The sequence below is a fragment of the Loxodonta africana genome, chromosome 1 (genome assembly GCF_030014295.1).
Source record: "Loxodonta africana isolate mLoxAfr1 chromosome 1, mLoxAfr1.hap2, whole genome shotgun sequence".
Taxonomy (NCBI): domain Eukaryota; kingdom Metazoa; phylum Chordata; class Mammalia; order Proboscidea; family Elephantidae; genus Loxodonta; species Loxodonta africana.
The window spans coordinates 100180978-100202689 of NC_087342.1; the positions used below are offsets into that span (position 1 = coordinate 100180978).

Sequence of the window (21712 nt, forward strand, 5' to 3'; positions counted from 1 at the left end):
AAAATAAATCTGGATATATAAGTACTTCATAGACTCTAAAACTTCTGTTTCTTTAGGAATAAAAATCATGGTGAATCTGAGTTTTATAGTAATACTAGAAAAGATAATAGAATAAATGGTCAAGACTAGTCTTAGCACTGTGGGAGTCTGTGAACCCTCATGGTCGCAGATCATGATTTATAGTTGGGAAACAGAAATTTGGTGACTTGGGCATGTGGCCTTTGAGGAATTAATCTTTCTTTTTGGTTTCCTTATCTTCTGTCTCTATTTTATCTCACCTTAATAGTGCTACCTTATTCTGTGCTCTACTGATGCTATAATTGTAATGCTTTTGAAAATCAATGCATTGTAATGTTGTTCAACCCCCAAATACCCAAGCAAGTTATAAAAAGGAAGGATTATCTATTGAGGGTAATTTGTCAGTTTCAGTGAATAACTGAAAAATCTGTGGGGGAAAGTAACAGGGTTTAGTTAGCTAGGCGGGCAGGACAGGTCTTGGCTAATAGAGAAGCTAAAACAAGAAGGTAGTACCAGGCGAAGCAGTAGACTCAAAGGATGACTACTGTATTCCAGGCCTGACAGGTTCTATTGACCAGCTGCCTCTCCCTGAAATTTAGCTCCAGGATATGCCTTTTCAGTAAATAGTGCAGTAGAATGACACTTAAACAGGGACGGTGGCTGCAGTTTTTTGGATGAATCCAGGAGTGGTTTATGAGTTTATGAGCTACCCACTCTTGTCTGGTGTATGAGCTGCAGGAAACTATCAGGATGACTGAAGTGAGGAAGCTTTGACTTTTGCCTTTGGGACCCAAATGAAGATGAAAAGGTATGTTTTGCCTTTTCTGGTCATTAAGAGAAAATATCTGGCTTTTCTTTTTCTATTCAAGGGGGAAGAAACCTTTTTTTGTATCACCCTACAAATAACCAGTAATGAAATTTTGTGTTGTGTGTGTGGATGGATTTGTTTTTAATTAAGATTAAGCCCAAGATATGACAGTGAAACAAAGTTAGTGCATCAAAAAAGAAAATAAAGAAAAAAAGCTGATTTTATATAAATTAAATACAATATGACTATAATCCATAGAAACCCAGAGAATTAGAAGGAATGGGAAGAAAATGGTGTGAGGAATAAGTCTTATAAACCATATCCTAAGAGCAGAGGATAAGTAGAGAGTTACTCAAAAGAGATGTGTCCTAGAGAAATTGCACAATCGTGTTTGGACAAGAAGAGTCTGTGTGGAACAAAAAGGTGCTTTTCATTCCCGTACTTGGCCCAGGATCGGAGTAAGGACACGCTCACTCCAGAGATAGCTGGATCTTTGTATACATAGGAAGTAGCAGAAGTTTGTCTTCATGGTCAGGTATTCTCATGGTAGAGCAGAATTGGGGTCTTTAAGTGTAACTAAGAGCCCTGGTAATACTGCAGTTAGGCTGCTAACCAGAAAGTCCATGGTTTGAAATCACCAGCTGCTCCACAGGAGAAAAGACCTAGCAGTCTGCTTCCGTAAAGATTACAGCCTAGGGATGGGCCCAGCCACAGCAGATGCTGGCTGCTGGAGCACCATGTGCCAGGGAAGGGAACAATCCAACGCACTCAACTTCCCAGCACTAGGCCTATGAGGATCCCGCCTCGGCTGTACCCCAGCTGCCCTGAGAGGCCAGGTGCCTGGTTTGGCCCACCTCTTCAGATGTGTCCTCAGCTCTATCCCAGCCCAGCCTGGCCTCCAGTGGCCACGTTCCAGGGCCTGCTCCCTCCAGGAATCCTTTCTGAATGGCCCTTCCTCAGGGCTAGGTTAGGGCCCTTCCAGGGTCAACTGTGGAAATGTCTGTGGTGGCATCTTCAGCATATGTGCCATTACTTTAACACAGAAAAGCGGAAAATAAGTTTATTGGAAATTTTATTTTGCATGTGTAATGTATACATTAAAAGAAGAAAACTAGGTATTTGAAATTGTTATTCTGTATTATTTACTTTTATGTAAATCCTTTTATGTAAACAAAACAGTAGGGCTAACAGTGACAATGAGTAGTAATTAATAGTAGGAGTAATTGAAACAAATAGTATTTTAGAAAAATATAAAAATAATTTTATGCTGTTTCTGTTCTCTGATACAACTCATTATTGGATATTTAAATTTTGTATTAAGATGTTAAATGTGATACTTTTTAGAATATAATCGGACTAAACAGACGTTACCAATATTTAATAAAAACATTACAGTCTAGGAAACTATATGGGGGCAGTTGTGCTCTGTCCTATAGGGCTGCTATGAGTTGGAATCGATTCAGTGCCAATGGCTTGGGTTTAAATGTAAAAACCATTGGAGACAGGATGACATAGTGGTTTAGAGCAAGTACTCTAGGCTGGGTTGCCTGGGGTCAAATTCCAGCTTTGTCTTAGGCTGTTCATTTAGCTTATACCATAGTTTTCTCATCTGTAAAATGAAAGTAATAATAGCACCTACCCGATTAATGAGTTAATATGTGTAATAAAAGCATTTAGAAAGTGCCTGGTATAGAATAAGTGCTTTGTGTTTGTGCTCATTGTTGCAATTATTATTGAAGTTTAACTGAAGAAATCTCTTTTGTCATGTTCGCCTGGTATAAGTTTCCTTTATAATGGGCTTTGAAAAAGGTTATCTACTATATGATTCTCTTTATATGACATTCTTGAAACGACAAACTTGTAGAAATGGAGAACAGATTAGAAATTGACAGAGAAGAAGTGTGGAGGAAAGTGGGTGTGGCTATGAAAAGGCAAATAAGGAATCCTTATGAGGGAAGTATATCTTGACTGTTGATACCAGTAAAAGGAGCCCTGGTGGCACAGTGGTTAAGTGCTTGGCTCCTAACCAAAAGATTGGTAATTCGAACCTTCCAGCTGCTCCATGGGAGGAAGATGTCGCAGTCTTCTTCTGTAAAGATTACAGCCTTGGAATCTACGGGACAGTTCTACCCTGTCCTGTAGGGTTGCTGTGAGTTGGAATCGACTCGATGGCAATGGATTTGGGTTTTTTGGGTTATCGATGCCTTTATTCTGGTTGTGATATACTAGAGTTTTGCTAGATGTTACCGCTGGGGGAAACCATGTGATGTGTACATGGAATTTCTGTATTATTTCTTACAACTACATATGAACCTATCCCAAAATATTACTGTATTGATTTCCTGGAGCCACCATAACAAAGTACCACCAACTGGATGTCTTAAAACAACAAAAAATTTATTTTAGCACAGTTCTGGAGTCTAGAAGTCTGAAATCAAAGTGACTGGTAGGGCCACACTCTCTCCAAAGGCTCTAGGGGAGAATCCTTCCTTGCCTCTTCCAGCTCCTGGTGGCTCCTGCCATTCCTTGCTTGTAGTTGTATCATTCCATTCTGTGTCTTCTTCATTCATTGCCTTCTTCTCTGTGTCTCTCTCTGTGTCCACTCTTCTTATAAGAATACCAGTTGTTGCATGTAGGGCCCACCCTAAATCCAAGATGATTTAGTCTCAAGATCCTTAACTAATTACATCTGCAAAGACTCCATTGCAAATATGATCATGAGCTAAGGTTTTGGGTGGACGTGAATTTGTGGGGGAGGGGGGCACTAGTCAATCTACCACAGTCCACCTACTGGTCCCCCAAATTTTACATCCTTCCCACATGCAAAATACAGTTCACCTTGCCCCAACATTCCTAAAAGTCTTAATCCATTCCAGCATCAATTCTGAGTCCGAAATGAATATCATCAAAAATGAATATCAACTCAGAAAGTTCTAAATCTCATAGTCTAGATTAGGTATGGGTGAGACTGTGGGTATGATCCATCCTGGTGCAAAATTCCTTTCTATCTGTGGCCCTGAGAAAGTAGAAGACAATCTATCTGCCAAAATACTGTGGCGCAGCAGGCATAGGATAGATGTTCCCATTCCAAAAGGGAGAAATTGGAAGGAATGAAAGGGTCACCAGTCCCAAACAAGTCCAACACCCAACAGGGTAAATTCCACTGGGTTTCAAGGCCTGCGAATAATCCTTTGTGGGCTGATGCTCTGCCCTATGGGCTTATGTAGGCTCAGTCCCTGCCTCTGGGCCCACCTCTCTGGCCTCTATGTCTGCGGCCTTGTCCTTAGAGTCATTCTTCCTTTTTCTTGAAGGGTAGCACAGGTTTGTAGCCAAGTCGTTCTATCAGTTGTTTCCTACTTGTAAAATCCCGGAAGTCCAACAGCCTTCCTTCATTGTGCCCTGTCCCTGTTTCCTTCAGTCCAAACTGGCAGTGTATAATGGTATTTGAGAATGGTATAACATTCTGAAAAACCTTGTGGGTTCTCAATGTATGTCAAGGGGATCCATTCCATTAGACAAAAGGGTTCTCCACAGACCCTCCTGGATAACCCCATGTCTATTCCCAACTTCTGAGATTGTTGATTGAATCCATGAGTTACATACCTATCCTTTGCAGTGTGGATATAGGTCAAGAACCTCCCAAATTATCAAGTGCTGGTTTCTTTTTGCTCAACAGTTTTCTTTCTTCAATATGTCTCCTTCCTTTCACATTTTAATATAAGCAGCAAGGAGAAATTAGGCTACTCCTTTTTTTTTTTTTTTTTCAACATTTTAGTTGGGAATCTCTTCAGCTAAGTGTTCAGGCCCATCACTTAAAAGTTCTACCTTCCACCCAGTAGTAGAATACAATTTAGCCAAGCTTTCCACCACTTTGTAAAAAGGATTGCCTTTCCTCCAGTATACAGTAGCATGTTTATCTTTTTTTTTCTGAGACCTCAGCAGGAACACCCTTAATATTCACATTTTCACCAACATTCTGTTCAAAATGATAAATGTGTTTTTCTAAGACAGTAGAAGCATTCTCTACCATGCTCCTCACTTCCATCTGAGCCCTCACTGGAGTCACCTTTAATGCCCATATTTCTACCAGTCATCTCTTGAAGGCCAAGTCAGGCTTTTTCTATCATGCATCTCAAAATTCTAAAAGCCCCTACCCGTTAAGCAATTCCAAAGCCACCTCCACATTTTTAGGTATTTGTTACAGCAACATCTCACTTCCCGGTACCAAAATTTGTATTAGTTTCCTCGGACTGGGTGGCTTAAAACAACAGAAAACAGGCAATAAAAAGTAGACTCAGAAGGTTCCTGATAGATTCCTGACTGACTTGATTGCTTCTTGTAATAGAGAAAAATTGGCAATGAAAGCCATGTATGTATGTATTCAAGCAGACAAATGGACCAGTGTTAAGATCAATGAACATGATGGAATGAAAACCATTAGCTGACCAATGGCAGTTTAGTGAGATGTTCATGAGCCCCGCCCCAGGAGTAAAGAAAGTTGAACCAGTTGAGGCCAGAGAGAGGGGAAAGATAAACCAGAGCTTTGTTTCCCTAAAACCCATCAAACTAGCATTCTCCATGTGCCTTTGGTCCCCAGAGAAGAAGGTAGATGAACAGCTATTTATATACAAAGATATCCTGAAAAGCAGGGCTAACAGAAAAGAGTATGGAAATGACAAATGTGAGCTTAAAATCATCTGTGTCTACATTGTGTATAGTTCTTCAGTTTAGGGGATGCCTTTCATGAACCCTTTTCTGACCTTTCGCTCTTCTGCTTCTTAATACCCCTCCCCCATACGCAAAGAATTTATCACTCCTCCCTTTTTTGTTCTTACCCGTTGCATCAAGTTGATTGCGACTCATAGTGACCCTATAGGACAGAGTAGAACTGTCCCATAGGGTTTCCAAGGAGTGGCTGGTGGATTTGACCTGCTGACCTTTTGGTTAACAGCCGAGCTCTTAACCACTTTGCCATAGCACTCTGTATATCATTAATGTACCACTTAACTGGGCAGTGGGTTTTTTTCTATATGTTTTTCTTTCTGAATTATGGCCTCCTTGAGGGAAGGGCTCATTAGTACATTTGGTTCTCATTTGCCAGTTTAAAGCTCAGTGTCTGGCACACAGTAGGCACTTGAGAAATATTTACTGAAATAGTGAATTTTGTTATAGCCTTGGACTGAGAGGCTATTAATCTAGGGGCCTGTATAAATTAAACAGATCAACTAAACTGAGAATTTTACTGTACTTACTGAGATTGTGATTGTTTTTGCAAGGGAAGCTTCCTGGGCATTTGCTTAATGTTTTTTTAATCTGGTAAAAATTTTCTTTATGTTTAAAACAAGGAAGACTTCCTAGACAGTTCAGTGATTCAGCAATGAAGGTATGCTTTATAGCAACCATTAATAGCAGTGTAGAGTCAGTCATGGCGCCAGAATCAACTCGATGGCAACTACCAACAACAGCAAAGAGCCAGGAAGGGAAGGACAATCAGATAAAGGCCAGGAGGTCATTGTAAGGGAGATAAGTGGAAGAATGACTTGTGTGCCCTTCTGGGACCAATTTGTCACAGGATATACCGTCAGACTATAAGAAATCATGGACTAAGGCACTGGTAACTAGTTCATCACCTAATGTTTGCCCAAGCATCCACTCCTTGCCAAGGATAGATGAACCAGATCCCAGTGTCCAATATCTGACAGGGGTGCAGTGCAGGCCACTATAGGAAGAGCACTTCTCCCCCACTACCAAAGTGCCATAGGAACTGGGCTGATTTATATAGTACTTCTTGCCCTTCTTCACCTGCCCTTACTCGTTCCATCTCTCCAACCATTTGGTTTTGTCAGGGGCCTGCTGGAAGTTTCACATTTCTGGTCCTGAATATGTAACAGAAGTACAATTAAAAATCTTCTTCCTTACAAGTTAAACAGTGCCATAAGAAAACAATAAATTTCATGATGTGCATGCCACAGGACAGTTAGCTAGGACTGTCCAAGGAGTTCATGTTGTTTGAATTACTGAATAAATGAATTCAAAAACAGTTTGAGGGATATACTGTTCTAGATTAAAAGAAACTCAAAGAGACACGAGAGCCAAATATAATGCATAAAACTTAACTGGGCATGCCTTTGGGGACAATGGAAATAATTTGAATATGGAGTGATTATTAAATGACACTAAGGAGTTATTCTTAATATTCTTAGATGTGATATTTTGGTCATGTAGGGAAATGTCTTTATTAGGAGGTATGTCTTTGTTTTGGGATGAAGTATTTTTATGTTTATAACATACCAGATAGTGGTGGGAAGGGGAATATAAATATCAACCCCCCCCCCCAAATAAATATATAAAGCAGTGTGGCAAAATGTTAACAGTTGTTTAATCTAAAAGGAGTGCGTACAGGTACTTATGTACTATTTTTTGACTTTTCTATATGTATGAAATTTTTCAAAATGAAAAGTTGGAAGAAGCCTGAATGCTTTCAGTCCATAAGATTGGAACAAGGCAAGGATATCCTTTCTCATTACTCCCATTCAGCATCATACTAGAAGGCCAAGCCAGTGCAATAAGGCAAAAAATAGAAATAAATGGCTTACCAAACAAAAGAAAAGGCCTGGTGATCTGCTTCCGTGGAGATTACAGCAAAGAACACCATATCAAGCAGTTCTAATCTGTAACACATGGGGTCGCCATGAGTAGGAGGCAGACTAGAAGGTAGCTTAACAACAACAGATTAGAAAGAAAGAAAATTTGAAGGGCACACACTTTCATCTAGAACTGTTGGGCTCTGGCGCCATTACTTTTATTTAAGATTGCTTTGTTTAATGGAGGACTTTTTTCTCCACAGTCCATAAGCTTCTCTTGCTTGATTTTTTGGTGAGTTTATAATCACTTATTTCTGGTGTCAAGGTGTGCCACCAAAACTCGTCTCGAGCTTCATGCCTAGCAGAAGGAAAGATAGGCTGTAAGGGGGTAAGAAACCTGATCCTGGTCTTTAAATATACCTTTTGCAGGGGTACATGGATGCTCATTTCCTGAACGGTTCAAATTAGCATGTCTCATGACCCTCAGTGTATTTTGCTGCTCTTTAAACTGTCTTTCAACCTCAAAAGTTACTGTCCCTAAGGAAGCAGCCTCTCCATTGCTGTCATGGGGACCGAAATCAGACAGTAAGATGATACAGTTACTTCCAGGAAGACTTATGATTGTGTATGTTCTTTGAAAGGAGCCCTGGTGGTGTAGTGGTTAAGTGCTTAGCTGCTAACAGAAAGGTTGGTGATTCAAACCCACCAGCGGCTCCGTGGGAGAAAAGACCCGGCATTTTGCTTCTGTAAAGATTACAGTCTAGGAAACCCTGTAGGACAATTCTACTCTGTCATACAGGGTCGCTAGGAGTGGGAATCAGTTCAGCTTCACACAACAGTAAACAATGTCCTTTGAGCATACTGAGGAGGACTGAGACCCTGAAAGCTCAGGTGCACTCCCACCATAGTTGGGGCCCCAGTCAGCCACTCTAGGTTTCCCAGTCTTGGGTTCCCAGCAGGGAGGAAGGATCAGAGGTCTCTTCTCAGTCTTGTGGTTGTGATGGAAAAGGAGACTGCCCTCAGATTATCTCTTACAGCAGATGTCTCAAATAGCCAGAGAAAATAAATGGGGGATGAGGGGCACGGGCAGAATGGAGGGGTGCGCAGAAGATTACAGATTGAGTAGTACTGCCTGGCAGTTTGAGAACAGCTGACCTTTAAAATGGCTGTGACCTAGCACTTGGCATCCTAGATGTAATTACCAGTATTTCAAGCAGGATTCATCTCCATATCATATATCAACTGAAAATGACAGCATTCTCCACAAAATTTTAACAATCATCCTCTTCCAGAGACTTGAACTTCCTTCTCTGTCCATGAAGTAGCTTTTTAACAGATATTATTTCAAAATTGTTCTGGGGCCATTAGGAACATAAGAAAGAAGGGGAAAATTTCAGTAGAGCAGATATTTTTTAAATGAGTAATGGCGAGTTTTCTGTCCTGAAGTCTTTCGTGGCACACAGTGTAAAATGCCAGGGGAGGTTGAATCTAATCCCCCTATACACTCTGAAAGCAAAGCATGGGGAGAAACACAGAAAAAAAATGCCTGTGAAACAGATTTCTTCAAGTCTGTTTTATCAGTTTTTCCAGTGACAGTGTGGTGCTTTTCATGGACATAGGTTTTAGCAGCTTAAGCTCCTTTTAAATGGTCGAAGGAGACAGCGGTGATGTGTGAGGGTTCATTAATTATTGCTCTTACTGATGTTTGCACAGGCTGTTGGAATCATAAATGTCAATCTGTCAAGAGATTGTGATAGGTTCTAAAAAAAACTGATTGAGTACCTCAAAAGCTGTCATGGACCCTGAGATTAAACAGATTCATCTTTCTTTCTTAGAAGTAAGGGAAGGTGTGGGTGAAGAGAATGGAGGAAGGCTTCCTTCTCTTTGTTGCCACTTTTCTTCTTCCACTTTCCTATTCTAAATTGTGAGTGTTGGTGTATACAGAAGGCTAAGAGCTGGCCTGAGATGTCAGAAGGCCACAGTCATGGTTGGCAGCCCTGGGTGTGCTCAGGCTGCCAGCTGCACAGATTCAGGAGATTAAGAGAGATTGGGATTCAACCCTGACAGACCTGACACAATTCATCTGGAAATTTTGGGGAGAGAGCATGGGTAATAAAGACAAGAACAGTGACAGTAAGGAACAAATGTGAATTTCTGTCAGACACAAAACAGAATTTTGAAAGAAGTAGCTCTGTTTGTTGTCTCCAGTCAAGCATTCCAGTTAAACTGTGTTCCTAAATTTGAAGTCCTACCACTACTTTCTGAGATTGGCTAGAAAAGTATAATTAGAAGAATTTTTGTCTTCAAAAGATTGTATGTTTTAAATCACCGTACCAGTTTCTCTGTTATAAACTAAGCAGTGATTACCTTTAAGCCTATAGAGCTAATAGGTAAAAAATACTTTCTCTTAAGGCTTCCCTTCCTCATTTAATCACGTTATTATTCTTCATCAGGGTTTCCTTTGACTGAGAAGATCAGATGTGATATCCTTCTCATTCTGTTAAATAATGGCTGGGCAGGGAAGGGGAGAGGGTGAGTACCAAGAACTGTGAAGCTGACATGGGAGTGTTGCAGATCTTGTATGGGTATATCTAGACTCAAGATCATGTTCTCAAGAAAAAGCATACTGAAAAAAAATCCACTTTGTTGGCCCTTTATGAAGGACCTTAATTAGAAGCTACGCTTAACTCCTGGGGTGGGAACAGTTTCTAGCTTGCCACTACAGTTCCTGCTGCTGCTAATGAGCATGCTCCTTGCAAGGACTGGTTTCTTCTGACAGTTAAAGCTGCCTGTAAGTTATTTCAGTTCACCTTTCTCTCCACATTTAACCCTTACTGCCCAAGTTCAGATTATGCAGGTGAACTCTTGGGTGCGTCCTTTCATTGTTCAGGAAATTGAAAATGCTTCAGGGTAAACGGAGTGATATTTGTGAGCAAAAAGTAAATAAGGTTAATTTGTTAAAAAATGGACAGCACAAGGATTCCTTTAGTGTTGGCCACGTTTGGGTCTTTTCTTTTTGATAGTCCTTTTCTAATTGACATAAAATTTATGATTGAATAGTTGAATTATTTAGTTCATTATTGTATAATTAGAATCCCTGTTCTGGACATCTGTTTCTCTCATTTAGGCAACTCACCTGATGGCACAAGGTTTCATTAAGTAATTAGCAGAGGAGATGTAAATTTCTTCTGCAGACATAATGATGATCCTGTAGACCGCCATTTATTTCATTAACTTCTAATTAAGACACTAAGTTGACTTGTGAGAAAATGCCAAATAATGGTTTGCTTCACCAAGAAGTTATATATAAAAGATTTCCTTTCCTAGATGGCATTGTGTGGAGGGTGGTAAACAGCTCAGGGAGCTCTTTTACCCTCTCTCTGTGGTGGTAGGGGGCATTAAAAAAAAACCCAGTTCCCTCGAGTCGATTCTAGAGGGCACAAAAATTTCTTTCCATTTCATAGACCATCAGCTGAGTAAACGGTAAGCGGGCATATTCCAGAGCTTAAAAATTGTGGCTCTCAGCATGGACCATGCATTGTGATTGAATACTGTTTCATCAGAGAAGGTAGGGAGTTAGAGGAAAAGAGGTCAAGGCTAGGCTGGTTGCCTAGCTTCTTGGGGTCTCACCAAATGGGTTGTTTGGTGATAACCAGTGATTACAGTATTATAAATATGAATGCTATGTTCCAATAACAGAAATGATACATGAAGAAAGCGTTTTCTTTATGTGGCATTCCCTTGCTTATTTGAAAACAGTAAGCTTCTCCTTGCAGTAAAGATGTGCTTTGGGAACAGGGGAGGGTGCTGTGCAGGTCGACAGCATGTTTGATGATTTGGGAGACCAGACACTAGTGGAAAAGAGGTTTGAATGTGAACTCCACATTTTCAGACACCCTTGGTTTTATCAGCTAGTGGTGTGAATGAAAGAGCCTCAGAGGTGTGCTGGCATCATGTCAGGGCCCTCCAGATTTTTAACAATATCAATAATAAAAAGGCTTGACCTAGCTCTGTCTGTTGTGTGAGACACACACACACACACACCCTGGGTGGGTATGGAGTTTTTTAGAAGGATGCTCCAGATTTAGGACCTTAGAACAAGCATCATTTTTTTGTTACAGCTTTTACTCTAGGATTTTCCCTTCTTGTTACAAAAAAAAAAAAAAAGTATATCTAAATAGGGTTATTCCTACAAATAGTGGTGCCATTGCTGGTTTTTGAAAAAGGACCCCCTAGAGAGCAGTATGTGGTTCATACAAGGTGAATTCCTTTTGGCTGGCTGCTTTGTAATCATTTACATTTAGATTGTTGCCCTTGTAGAGTAAGGGGGAGGGGGCCTGGCATGTTTGTGGCTGTGCCTCAGTCACTACACAGATCGGATCTGAGCAGCTTCACTCAGCAGAGCTGGGAAATAGACTGAACTTGCTTTTCAATTGTTTTCATCAAAGGGCTTGTTTAGTTCGTTTGTGTTGGGGGGAAAGTGTCATGTAGGACTGGAAGAATTAAATGAGATGAAAAATGAAGTTTGCAGTTGTTAAGAATGGTGCATGCCCTCTGTATGTCAGTGCACAATGCTGTTGGGTTGGGAACTGTAAGCAAACTGTTGCATCCTCACTGTTGAGGCCAGTGGGCACTCTTGGTGAAGTGCAGCATCTTCCTCACACGAAGGGAGGCAGGGGAAAGGGATACACAGCCTTCACTAAAGCACGTCCAGCAGATTGCTGCTGCTTACAAGAGCCACTTTAAAAAGAAAATCAGGATGGCCTAGGAGAAGATTCGTTAGTTCAAGAAATACTTACTGAGTGGTAGGTATGGAGGACACACCAGGGAACAAAAACAGGCAAAACTTCTGTCCTCCTGGAGCCAACATTCTCCTGGGGGAATCATGTTAAAAGATAAGTGCTGTGGAAGAATATAAACCAGAGGCCAGGATAGGGTCATCAGGCAAGAAAGCGTCATCGAAAATGTGACTTTAGAGCAAAGACTTAAAAGAGGTGAGATCCCATTTAGATCTGGATGAAGAGTGTTCTAGACAGAGGGAACAGAAGATACAAAGGCACCGAGGTGGGAGACAATAAGGAGGTTAGTGTAGGTGGAGCAGAGGGGGAAATTGCAGAAGAGGTGAGAGATTGGTGGGGGGAGGGGGAGGGACAGGGACAGGGACAAATCATAGAGCCTTTTGAAGCTCATAGTAAATATTTAGACTTTTACTCTGAGGTGGGGAGCTATTTATTGGAGGGTTTTGATTAGGGAAGTGACTTGGTTCTCACTTGATTTTTAATGGAATCACTTGGGCAGCTGTGTGGAGAAGAGACTGTAGGGGCATGGGCGTAAGCAGGGAGACCAGTTAAGAGATGATTGTACTAGGTGGATGAGATGATGATGGCTTGGACCAGGGTGGTAGCAGCTGAGATGGCGAGAAGTGGTGGGTTCTGGGTGTATTTTGAAGGTTGTTTAGAGATTCCCTTCCAGAGGCGGTTTAGTACAAACCACTTTGGAACCTTGGCAAGAGGTATATCCTCAGTATGTAGCGGTGGTTCTTCCAGAAATACAGCCCCCAAGTGTTGCCTTTGTTTTGAAGGCAAGAGCTGTTTAGAGCCTGCCTGTGACATGAACTTTTTTGCATTTTAGATATTTTTTTAAGGTTACAAACATCGCAGGTTGTCACACACTACATCTCCTTCTACCTGCCAATTTGACACCAGCCTAGGGTCGTGGTGCCGGGTGCTGTGTCTGACCTCCACAGTGGAGGCCATGGGACAGCTTCCTTGTGAGCGAGCAGATAGTCCTTCACTTCTGAATGAAGCTGGGATAGTTTTCAATTTTAGGACTTGGTTTTTATGTGTTAAGTTGTGTTTGGGAGTAAAAATATGAGTGTTTTTACTAGAGATCATCTATCAAGCACCGCTTTTGGTGTGGAATTGTGGTAAGCATGATGTAATAAAGAAACACTAGATACAGACTCCTCTCTAAGAAATTACAGCCTACTTGAAGACAAGAAAATCCTCAAAAAGAAGTAATTAACGAATACAAGCAATAAATAGCTAGGGCCCAATGAAGGGGTATAGACAAAGAGAGGGTCCCACCTCCAGCTGGAACGGTCTCCTCTCCAAGCTCAGGACTAGCTTGTTAGAAGTTAACCCTAAAGGTACATGCTTGTCACAGTTCGTGCAGTGCTTGTTCTCTTGATCACACAGGTCCAGTTCCTGGAAAAGGGGCAGCAGCCCAATTGAGAGAATGCCTGGGAGTACGTTAACCAGCTCTGCTTGCCAGGCCAGGCATTAACCCAAATTCCCAAATGTGTTGTTTTGGTCAGATTCACACTCTGAGAATGAGGCTTCGCCAGTGAAACGGCCACGACTATTGGAGAATCCCGAACGGTCCGAGGAAACCAGTCGATCTAAACAGAAGAGTCGACGTCGGTGTTTCCAGTGCCAAACCAAACTGGAGCTGGTGCAGCAGGAATTGGGATCCTGTCGCTGCGGTAAGCATCTCCCCTAGCGGGGTGATAGAGACTGTGACCGTGCCGCTCTGGCACCATCTTGTAAAGTATTCCTAAGATGCTGAAGCCCTTCATTCTTCTCCTGAGCACCTCACTGAAGCTGTGTGTCTGGAGCTTGGGATATCAGGAGTGGAGGACTCTTGCTTCTAAACACCCTTCATTTCCTCTCACACATAGAAAAAGGGCAAAGACATCCCTGGCTACTCTTACACATATTTCTTTAGAGTTACATTGTCACTGGTTAATGCTTAGAATTCCTGGTGAGGTGTGTAGGGCAAGGGTACTGTGCTGAGCCAAGGAAGCTCTGGGAAGTGAGGCTAACCAACTCCCCCTAGACTGAAGGATTTGTCTCATCTTTTGTGGTCTGCTGAATTCTTGCTTTGGTCTTCATTTGAACTGTTGGGGAGTTTAGCAGTTCACTCTGTTACCAGCATTGTGAAGCCTACCTGGCCATTTTGCCTGTTGCTTTCATAACACAGGCCTTTAGTTCCTAAATTAGAATCATGAGATTTTCTTCTGTCTTATGTTCTTGTTTCCATCTTGAGAGTAACTGAATCCTGGGTATTACACAGGATTTGCCATAGTGGATCAAGCAGTCGGTCCATCAAGTGTTCTGTCTTGCCATTGGCAGTGGCTAATACCACCTCTCCTTGTCAGGCAAGCAATGAGAATTCACAGTTTAGTGCTATGAGACAGCGGTGTTGTAACCAAGTCTCCCAGTTTACCCTTCAGCTTTGATGTAAACCACCTAATTTCCTAAGGTCTTAGTCCCCAGCTGAAAGAATCTAGAAATACATGTTAGATGACTTCATTGCCGCCAAGTGAGGCCAACTTGACTGCCTCTGGTAAGTGCAGATTACCCTGTTGTGCTCTTCACCTTCTTGTGCAGGAGGCTGGGTTTCCAGACAGCTGTTACTTGGAGTTCACCACAGACATGTATTCTTTTTAAATGATCTAACATGTAGTCCCTTGGCTTATGCCCAATCTGAGGGTCTGCTTATTAGGGAGATTTGTCTTTTCTTCTGGGGAAGATTAAAAAAGACTCTGAGCTTTCTCTAGTCTCCAGATGTAGCCTTCCTAGAGATAGTTGGGAGTTCAGTTGGCCCGCTGAGAGCATTACACTTACGGGCCCTGAAAAAATGACTGAGTCAACCGCCATACTTTAAAAGATGAAGGACAGCAATGGGAACGTACACCTCTGGGACTGTCTTTGACAGATAGCTAGCTCTGTGTTCCTCCTGCTGGTCTGCTTGGATCTCTCTAGGAAAGGGTGAGATGTGTAGCCTGTTTCCTTGAGGTTTCATGGAGTGTTGGAGAGACATTAGCTGTCCTGAAAGGTTTTAGAAGGGGGAAACACAGTAATTTACTATTGAAAATAAACACTCAGAAAGGTAGTTTGGACTTAAACAGACCACTTCTCTACTGCAGGGAAAAAGGGGGGAAAATATATATAAATACATATATATATTTCTTTACTTTCCCAGTCTTTTTTTCCATTCCTCTTCCACTCTGTCCAGGTTATTAACTGCTGACAAGAAATTCACATCTCATAAATAATGCTTAAGAGCCATTGCTGTATAAATTGAATGTGTTATGAATTGTGATGGCCCTTTTTGTAGCATTCGATGCCTAGAGCAGGAAGAACAGAGGATGTCATTTTCATTAATTTCTAATGAGGTGCCAATTAAAGACAGGGAAGATGCTCCAGAGGGAGGAGTGGCCAAGCTCCCCTGAATCCTCCGCCCCGGGGCTGTCATCCAAACAGTGCCAGTGAAGCCTTCTCTAAAAATTCCATTAAAGTACAGTCTCATCGAGAGCACACACAGACACAGTCAGCTTCCCTTTGATCTTCAAAAGAGCAATTTGTAAGGCAAGTTCTGAGCCTTCTCACATAGGGAACGGCTGGAGGTGATAGGAATTGTTAATTGCCAAGACATTCCCTGAGCTTTCCATAAGGAGGTGAATTTTGAAGATGAATTCTCCTCTGCCTCGCTGTGATTAGATAACCTTTAAATCAACAGTACCAAAGTAACACCTGAATCCTAGAGTATCTTCAACAGTTTAACTTCTCAAGGTAGAAAACAGGTGCATAAAAATGGCTTTATTTGTTTCATTTTCTACTCAGTAGGCAAATTGATGAGCTCACTCTCATTGCAGGACCTTGTCTTCCCAAATGCCACCTAGAGGATATTCCTCTAAAATCTGGCTGTCCTCATCAGACCTGGGCCGCCTCACAGCCTCACGAATGCTGTGTTCTCTAAGCAGAATCTTCACGATGTACACAACAGGGCTTTTTAATCACTGTGTGTTGCTTTCCAGGGCCACAAAATTAATTTTTTAACACCAATTTGAGAATTTGCATATGTTTTTACATATTTTCAGTCAACAGTAACTTAACAAATTGTAAGCAGATACATGTTCTGTTTTGGGACAGCAGTACTTTTACAAACCTCCTGAGTAATCTTTTTATTGCTTTCAAAATAAAATTTCTGTTCTGTTTAAAAACTTCAGCTGGCACTTTTGGAGTAGTTTATCATTTCCAAGTGCCTTAGTGGTCATTTTTACCTTATCATTCACTGTCAGGTCAAATTCAGCAAGCATTTATTGAGACATGATCATTCACAAAGCATTTTTGCTAGATTTCATGGGAAAAATAGACGATAATTTCTCTAGAAGCCCGTTGTCTCAGTCAGGGGTTCTCAAACTTGAGTAGACATCAGAATTACCTGGAGGGCTTATTAAAACACAGATTGCTGGGCCCCACCACCAGAGGTTCTGACTCAGTAGGTATGGAGTGGGCCCGAGAATGTGCATTTTCTAATAAGGTCCAAGGTTATGCTGATGCTGTTTTTCTGAGGACCACACTCCGTACTTTGAGAGCTGCTGCTCAAGGTAGCTCTAAATCCTGGAAAACTTTTTGGAAGTAAAATATCTGGGCCCTACCTTAAACAATTAAGTCAGAATAGATCCTCAGATAGTGTTTTTTTTGTTTTGTTTTGTCTTTTTTTAGTAGACTTTATTTTTTAAACCAGTTTTAGGTTTACAGAAAAACTGAGCAGAAGATACAGAGAACTTTCATGTACCTTCGTGTCTCCCACACCTCACAGATTCCTAATAGAGTAAAACCTGGGAAGCTGAAACCTGGGTATGACAGAATCCTGTCAGAGGAGGAAAACACAGATATTTTCCACTAATGGAGAGTGATAGGAAAGTGGTAAGACTGCACCCTGTCCAAGGCAGAAAACCGGTGAGACTTGGAAAAACAGGACGGTCTCATTGAGTTCTGGCTTTCACAGCTTTCACTATATTAACATCTTGCATTGATGTGGCGGATTTGTTGTAATTAATGAACCAATGGGGCCCTGGTGGTGCACTCTGGTTAAAGAGTTCGGCTGCTAACCAAAAGGTTGGCAGTTCGAATCCACCAGCTGCTCTTTGAAAATCCTATGGGGCAGTTTTACTCTGTCCTATAGTGTTGCTGTGAGTTAGAATCGGCTCAGTGGCAGAGGGTTTGTTTTGCTTAATGAGTTTTGTTTGGCAAATGCATAATGTCATGTATCCACCATTATGGTATCATACAAAATAGTTTCACTGTCCTAAAAATCTCCCGTGCTTCACTTGTTTATTCCTCCCTACTTCTCCTACCCTCATCCTCCTGGCCACCAAGGATCTTTGTACTGTCTCTACAGTTTTGCCTTTTCTAGAATGTCATATAGTTGGAATCTTAAAAAATGTGGCCTTTTCAGACTGGCTTCTTTCACTTGGCAATATGCATTTAAGGTTCCTCCATATATTTTTGTGGCTTGATAATTCACTTCTTTTTATCACTGAATGATATTCCACTATATGGATCTACCACGGTTTTTTAATCCATTCACCTGTTGAAAGACACCTTGTTTGCTTCCAAGTTTTGGCAGTTATGAATAAAGCTGCTACAAACATTCATGTGCAGGTTTTTGTGTGGACGTAGTTTTCAACTTGTTTGAGTAAATATCTGGGATTTTTTTTTCCCTCCAATAATATTTTATTGTGTTTTTGGTGAAAGTTTACACAAGTTAGGTTCCCATTTGATAATTTCCACACAAATAGTTCAGTGACATTAGTTACATTTTTCACAATGTGTCAGCCTTCTCTTTAGTTGTGTTCTGGTTGTTCCATTTCTAGCATTCTAGTTTCCCTGCCCCTTTATCTTCTCATCTTTGCTTTAAAGTAAATGTTGACCTTTAGGTCTCATACAGATGGTTTTTTAGGTAGAACAATGTTTTTATGGGTAATACCCTTCATGTGTCACTTTGCTATTTGATTAAAGGAGAATTTCAGGGGATAGTTTTGGTTCAAGGTTTATAGAATGTTTCAGGGTGATAGTCTCAGTGAGTTCTCTCATCTTAACTGGTCCATTTATTCCAGTCTTTTTAAGAATTTGTGTTTTGTTCTACATTTCCCTCCTTTTCTATCCAGGACCATGTGTTGTGACCCCTGTCAGTGATGGTAGCTGGGTACCATCTAGTTCTTCTGGTCTCACAGTAGGTGAGGTGTGGCTCTTGGAGGCTGTCGGCCTTTTAGACTTGTTTCTTCTCTGAGATTTTGGTTACCTTATTACTCTTTTGCTCCTGATGAGTAGAGACCAATGATTGTATCTTAGATGGCCACTTACAAGTTTTTAAGACCCCTGACACTACTCACTTCACTAGGATGCAGAACTTGGACTTTGTGAACTGTATTGTGGCCAACTTGAGTTGTCCCATGAGACTATCATCCTAAGCCTTCAAATCTAGAAAACCAGTCTCAGGAAGTGTTTGGTTATGTCTGATGAATATCTGTAGTTGTGTCATCAGTGAATATATGCGTTTGTGTACACACGTATCTGTATTTACGTGTACATATAGATACTTCTGGAACCCTGGTGGCACAGAGGTTAAGGGCTAAGGCAAGTTACGGCTGCTAACCAAAAGGTCAGTAGTTCGAATCCACCATCTGTTCCTTGGAAACCCTGTTGGGCAGTTCTGCTCTGTCTTATAGGGTTCCTGTGAGTCAGAATCACCTCAGCAGCAATGGGTTTGTTTTTTTGGTTGTTTTTATAAACTTCTCTCTGTTCTTACATATGCATATACCTGTACCTACTCATATGCCTATATGCCTGTACCCATCCATAGGTCATCATACACTTCTTTTTGGTCTTTGTTGGAGTTGTTGCCATCTTATATATGTCAAATTCTTCGGTACCAATACCTAGGATCTTGATTCCTGGATTGGATGGTAAGACTGTGTTTATATTTGTAAGAAACTGCCAAACTGTCTTCAAAAGTGACTGTACCATTTTTCATTCCCACAAGCAACGAAAGGGAGATCCTGTTCCTCCACGTCTTCACCAGCATTTGGTGTTGTCAGTGTTTTGAATTTTAGCCATTCTAGTAGGTATGTAGTGATACCTCATTGTTGTTTTAATTTTTAACTCCTTAAATGACATAGGATGTTGAACATCTTTTCATAATGTTTGTTTGCCTTTTATATATTTTCTTTGGTGAGGTGTCTGGTTAGCTCTTTTGCCCACTTTTTAATTGGGCACTTTTAAATTCTTAATCCTGGGATATTTTTTAAAAACAGGGTGCCTGGGCCCTACCCTAAACAATTTAGTCAGAAAAGGTTTACAGGTTATTGTTTTTAACTTTTTATTTGGAATTTTTTTTCCCCGAATCATTTAAGAGAGTAAGTTGACCTTTTATCCCTACATCCTTTGATCAATGTTTCCTTAGAATAAAGCAGTTATCAACCTCAGCGTATTTGGTACTGATGCAGTACTCTTATTGAATCTGTTGTCTGTATTCCAGTTTTGTGAGTTCATTCAGTAATATCCTTTATAAAAGCATTTTTTGGTCCTCCAGTACACGATCCAGTCTGTGATCAGGTATTACGTTTAGTTGTTAGGTCTCTTTAGACTCTTTAAGTGGAACATTTTCACAGCTTTTCTATGTCTTCAAGGTACTGATATTTTTGGAGAATACAACCTCTCTATCACTTCTCCCCTTGACCCACAGCTTTTTTTAATAGAACGCTCCTCATTTAGGGTTTGTCTGATGTTTCTTCATGAGTAAACTTAATATATTCCTGGCCAGAACAGTACATAAGTGGTGATGTGTCCTGAGAGTTCCACATTGAGAGGCACTGATGTCCATCAGTCCCTCGTTGCTGCGTTAATTTTGATCGTCCAGCTAGTCAGGGTGTTATCTGATTCTCTACTGTATAGTTACTATTTGTTTTTTCTAACTCTAGCAGCACCCTTTCCACATTTACCATTTGGCACTCAGCATTCTAATTGAGCAAGAGCCTTCCCTTCTGCCCCATTTATTTATTTACATATATATTTATTATTGGTAGAGACTCATGGGTTCTTATTATTTTTCACTAGTTTATAATTCATTACTGTACTTAATTATTTTGGTGTTCAAATTGTTCCCTATTTAGCCAGTGGGAGCTCCTTCAAGCTTGCTCCTGTGTCCTTGTGACCTGCCCCTTGACTTTCAAGATGTGTTCCAGATATATCTTGTATTTACCTTACTCTAGTCTTGGAATCAGCTACTTCTCGAGACTCTCCAAGGTGATTTGAATGTGAAGCCAGAGTAGTAAGTTACGGCACACAAGAGGCAGGCAGGACACATGCATAAAACAACTACTATAAAGAAATGAAAGGAATTTCACATTCCAGGCTGAGGATCTTGGACTTTAGTTTACAGCAACAAACTATCCGTGGTTTGGAAGATGTTGTTGTTAATTTAGCAGGCAGGAAAGCCAAGGAATCTTTAGGAATGATCTAGGAAGAATGTGAACTGATTCACTAAGTGCAAAGGAATACGCATGGGTCACAGCTGTTGCCACCACTCCAGGGAGTCGTACAGTGAATGGATCACAGCGATACATTTCCCCCAAAGTGGGGGAAGGAGCTGGGGTCATTATGCACCATGCTGGTGATCTGAAATTATCAGACTTGTCCGTTTTACCAGCATTAAAAAAATCACCAAAAAATAAATCCCACGTTTCTGTGCATTTTTTAAAATTCTTATCCAAGTATGATTTGAACCTGTCAGGAACATTTGACGTTCTGTCCAAAGTAAGTGAAGCAATATGTTCTTATAAAATGCCTTATCCGCGTGCAGAATCCTAGCCTGGGTCTACCAGAAAACCCTGCTTTCCAAGGAAACATCTAAGATCCTCTGTCATTGCCAAAAATGATTTGGCTGGCAAGGCAGCCATGCTCTGCCATGTGTTACACAGAGAGGGCCCTTTAGGAGCTCCCGTTTTATGCTGAGTCTAGGGACGAAAGGCTAAGGTTTCTCTAGTGCCCCTGAGACAGTTGCGGGGATATATGTTACCTGTGACTGGAGAAAAGGAGAAGGAGGTGTCCCGCCCACCTTCCCAAAAGTAAAAGCCTTTTGATGAGAGTTATTGTATGTGTGAGGGCTTAAAGTAATTGGGAACCCTGAGACAAAACTGAGAAATTTTTCCCCGTTTGGTACTGTCTTCCTTTCACTTTTACTATACTTTTCCCTAACAAGTGTGTGCTATCTGTAGTCCCCATTTAATCCTTAATGTGTAAGAGTTCTAGTCTAAAACCAAACAGATTAGTCCCTCTGCTGCCCCTCTGTAAATGGCAAATTGAGATGTTAGAGCAAAACAAATCAAACCTTTTACCGAACACTAACTCCATGTACTTAGCCCATTACCGCAGCACTGACCCAGAGATCCGGCCTACCAGATGTCATCTGACAAGGGCTATAGGTAGATGACAGAAACTTGAAGTGCTCC

The 21712-nt window shown here is 41.1% G+C and overlaps 1 protein-coding gene across 3 annotated transcripts in view; it reads left to right on the forward strand.

Moving 5' to 3' along the window:
- The window catches only part of ZFAND3 (zinc finger AN1-type containing 3), a 391346-nt gene that overhangs the window by 324579 nt on the left and 45055 nt on the right, over window positions 1-21712 (forward strand). For all 3 annotated transcript variants that reach the window (XM_064285442.1, XM_064285438.1, XM_023546106.2), the window contains one exon: window positions 13727-13894. In XM_064285442.1, the coding sequence (XP_064141512.1) occupies window positions 13727-13894 (168 nt within the window). The remainder of the gene's footprint in view (window positions 1-13726; window positions 13895-21712) is intronic.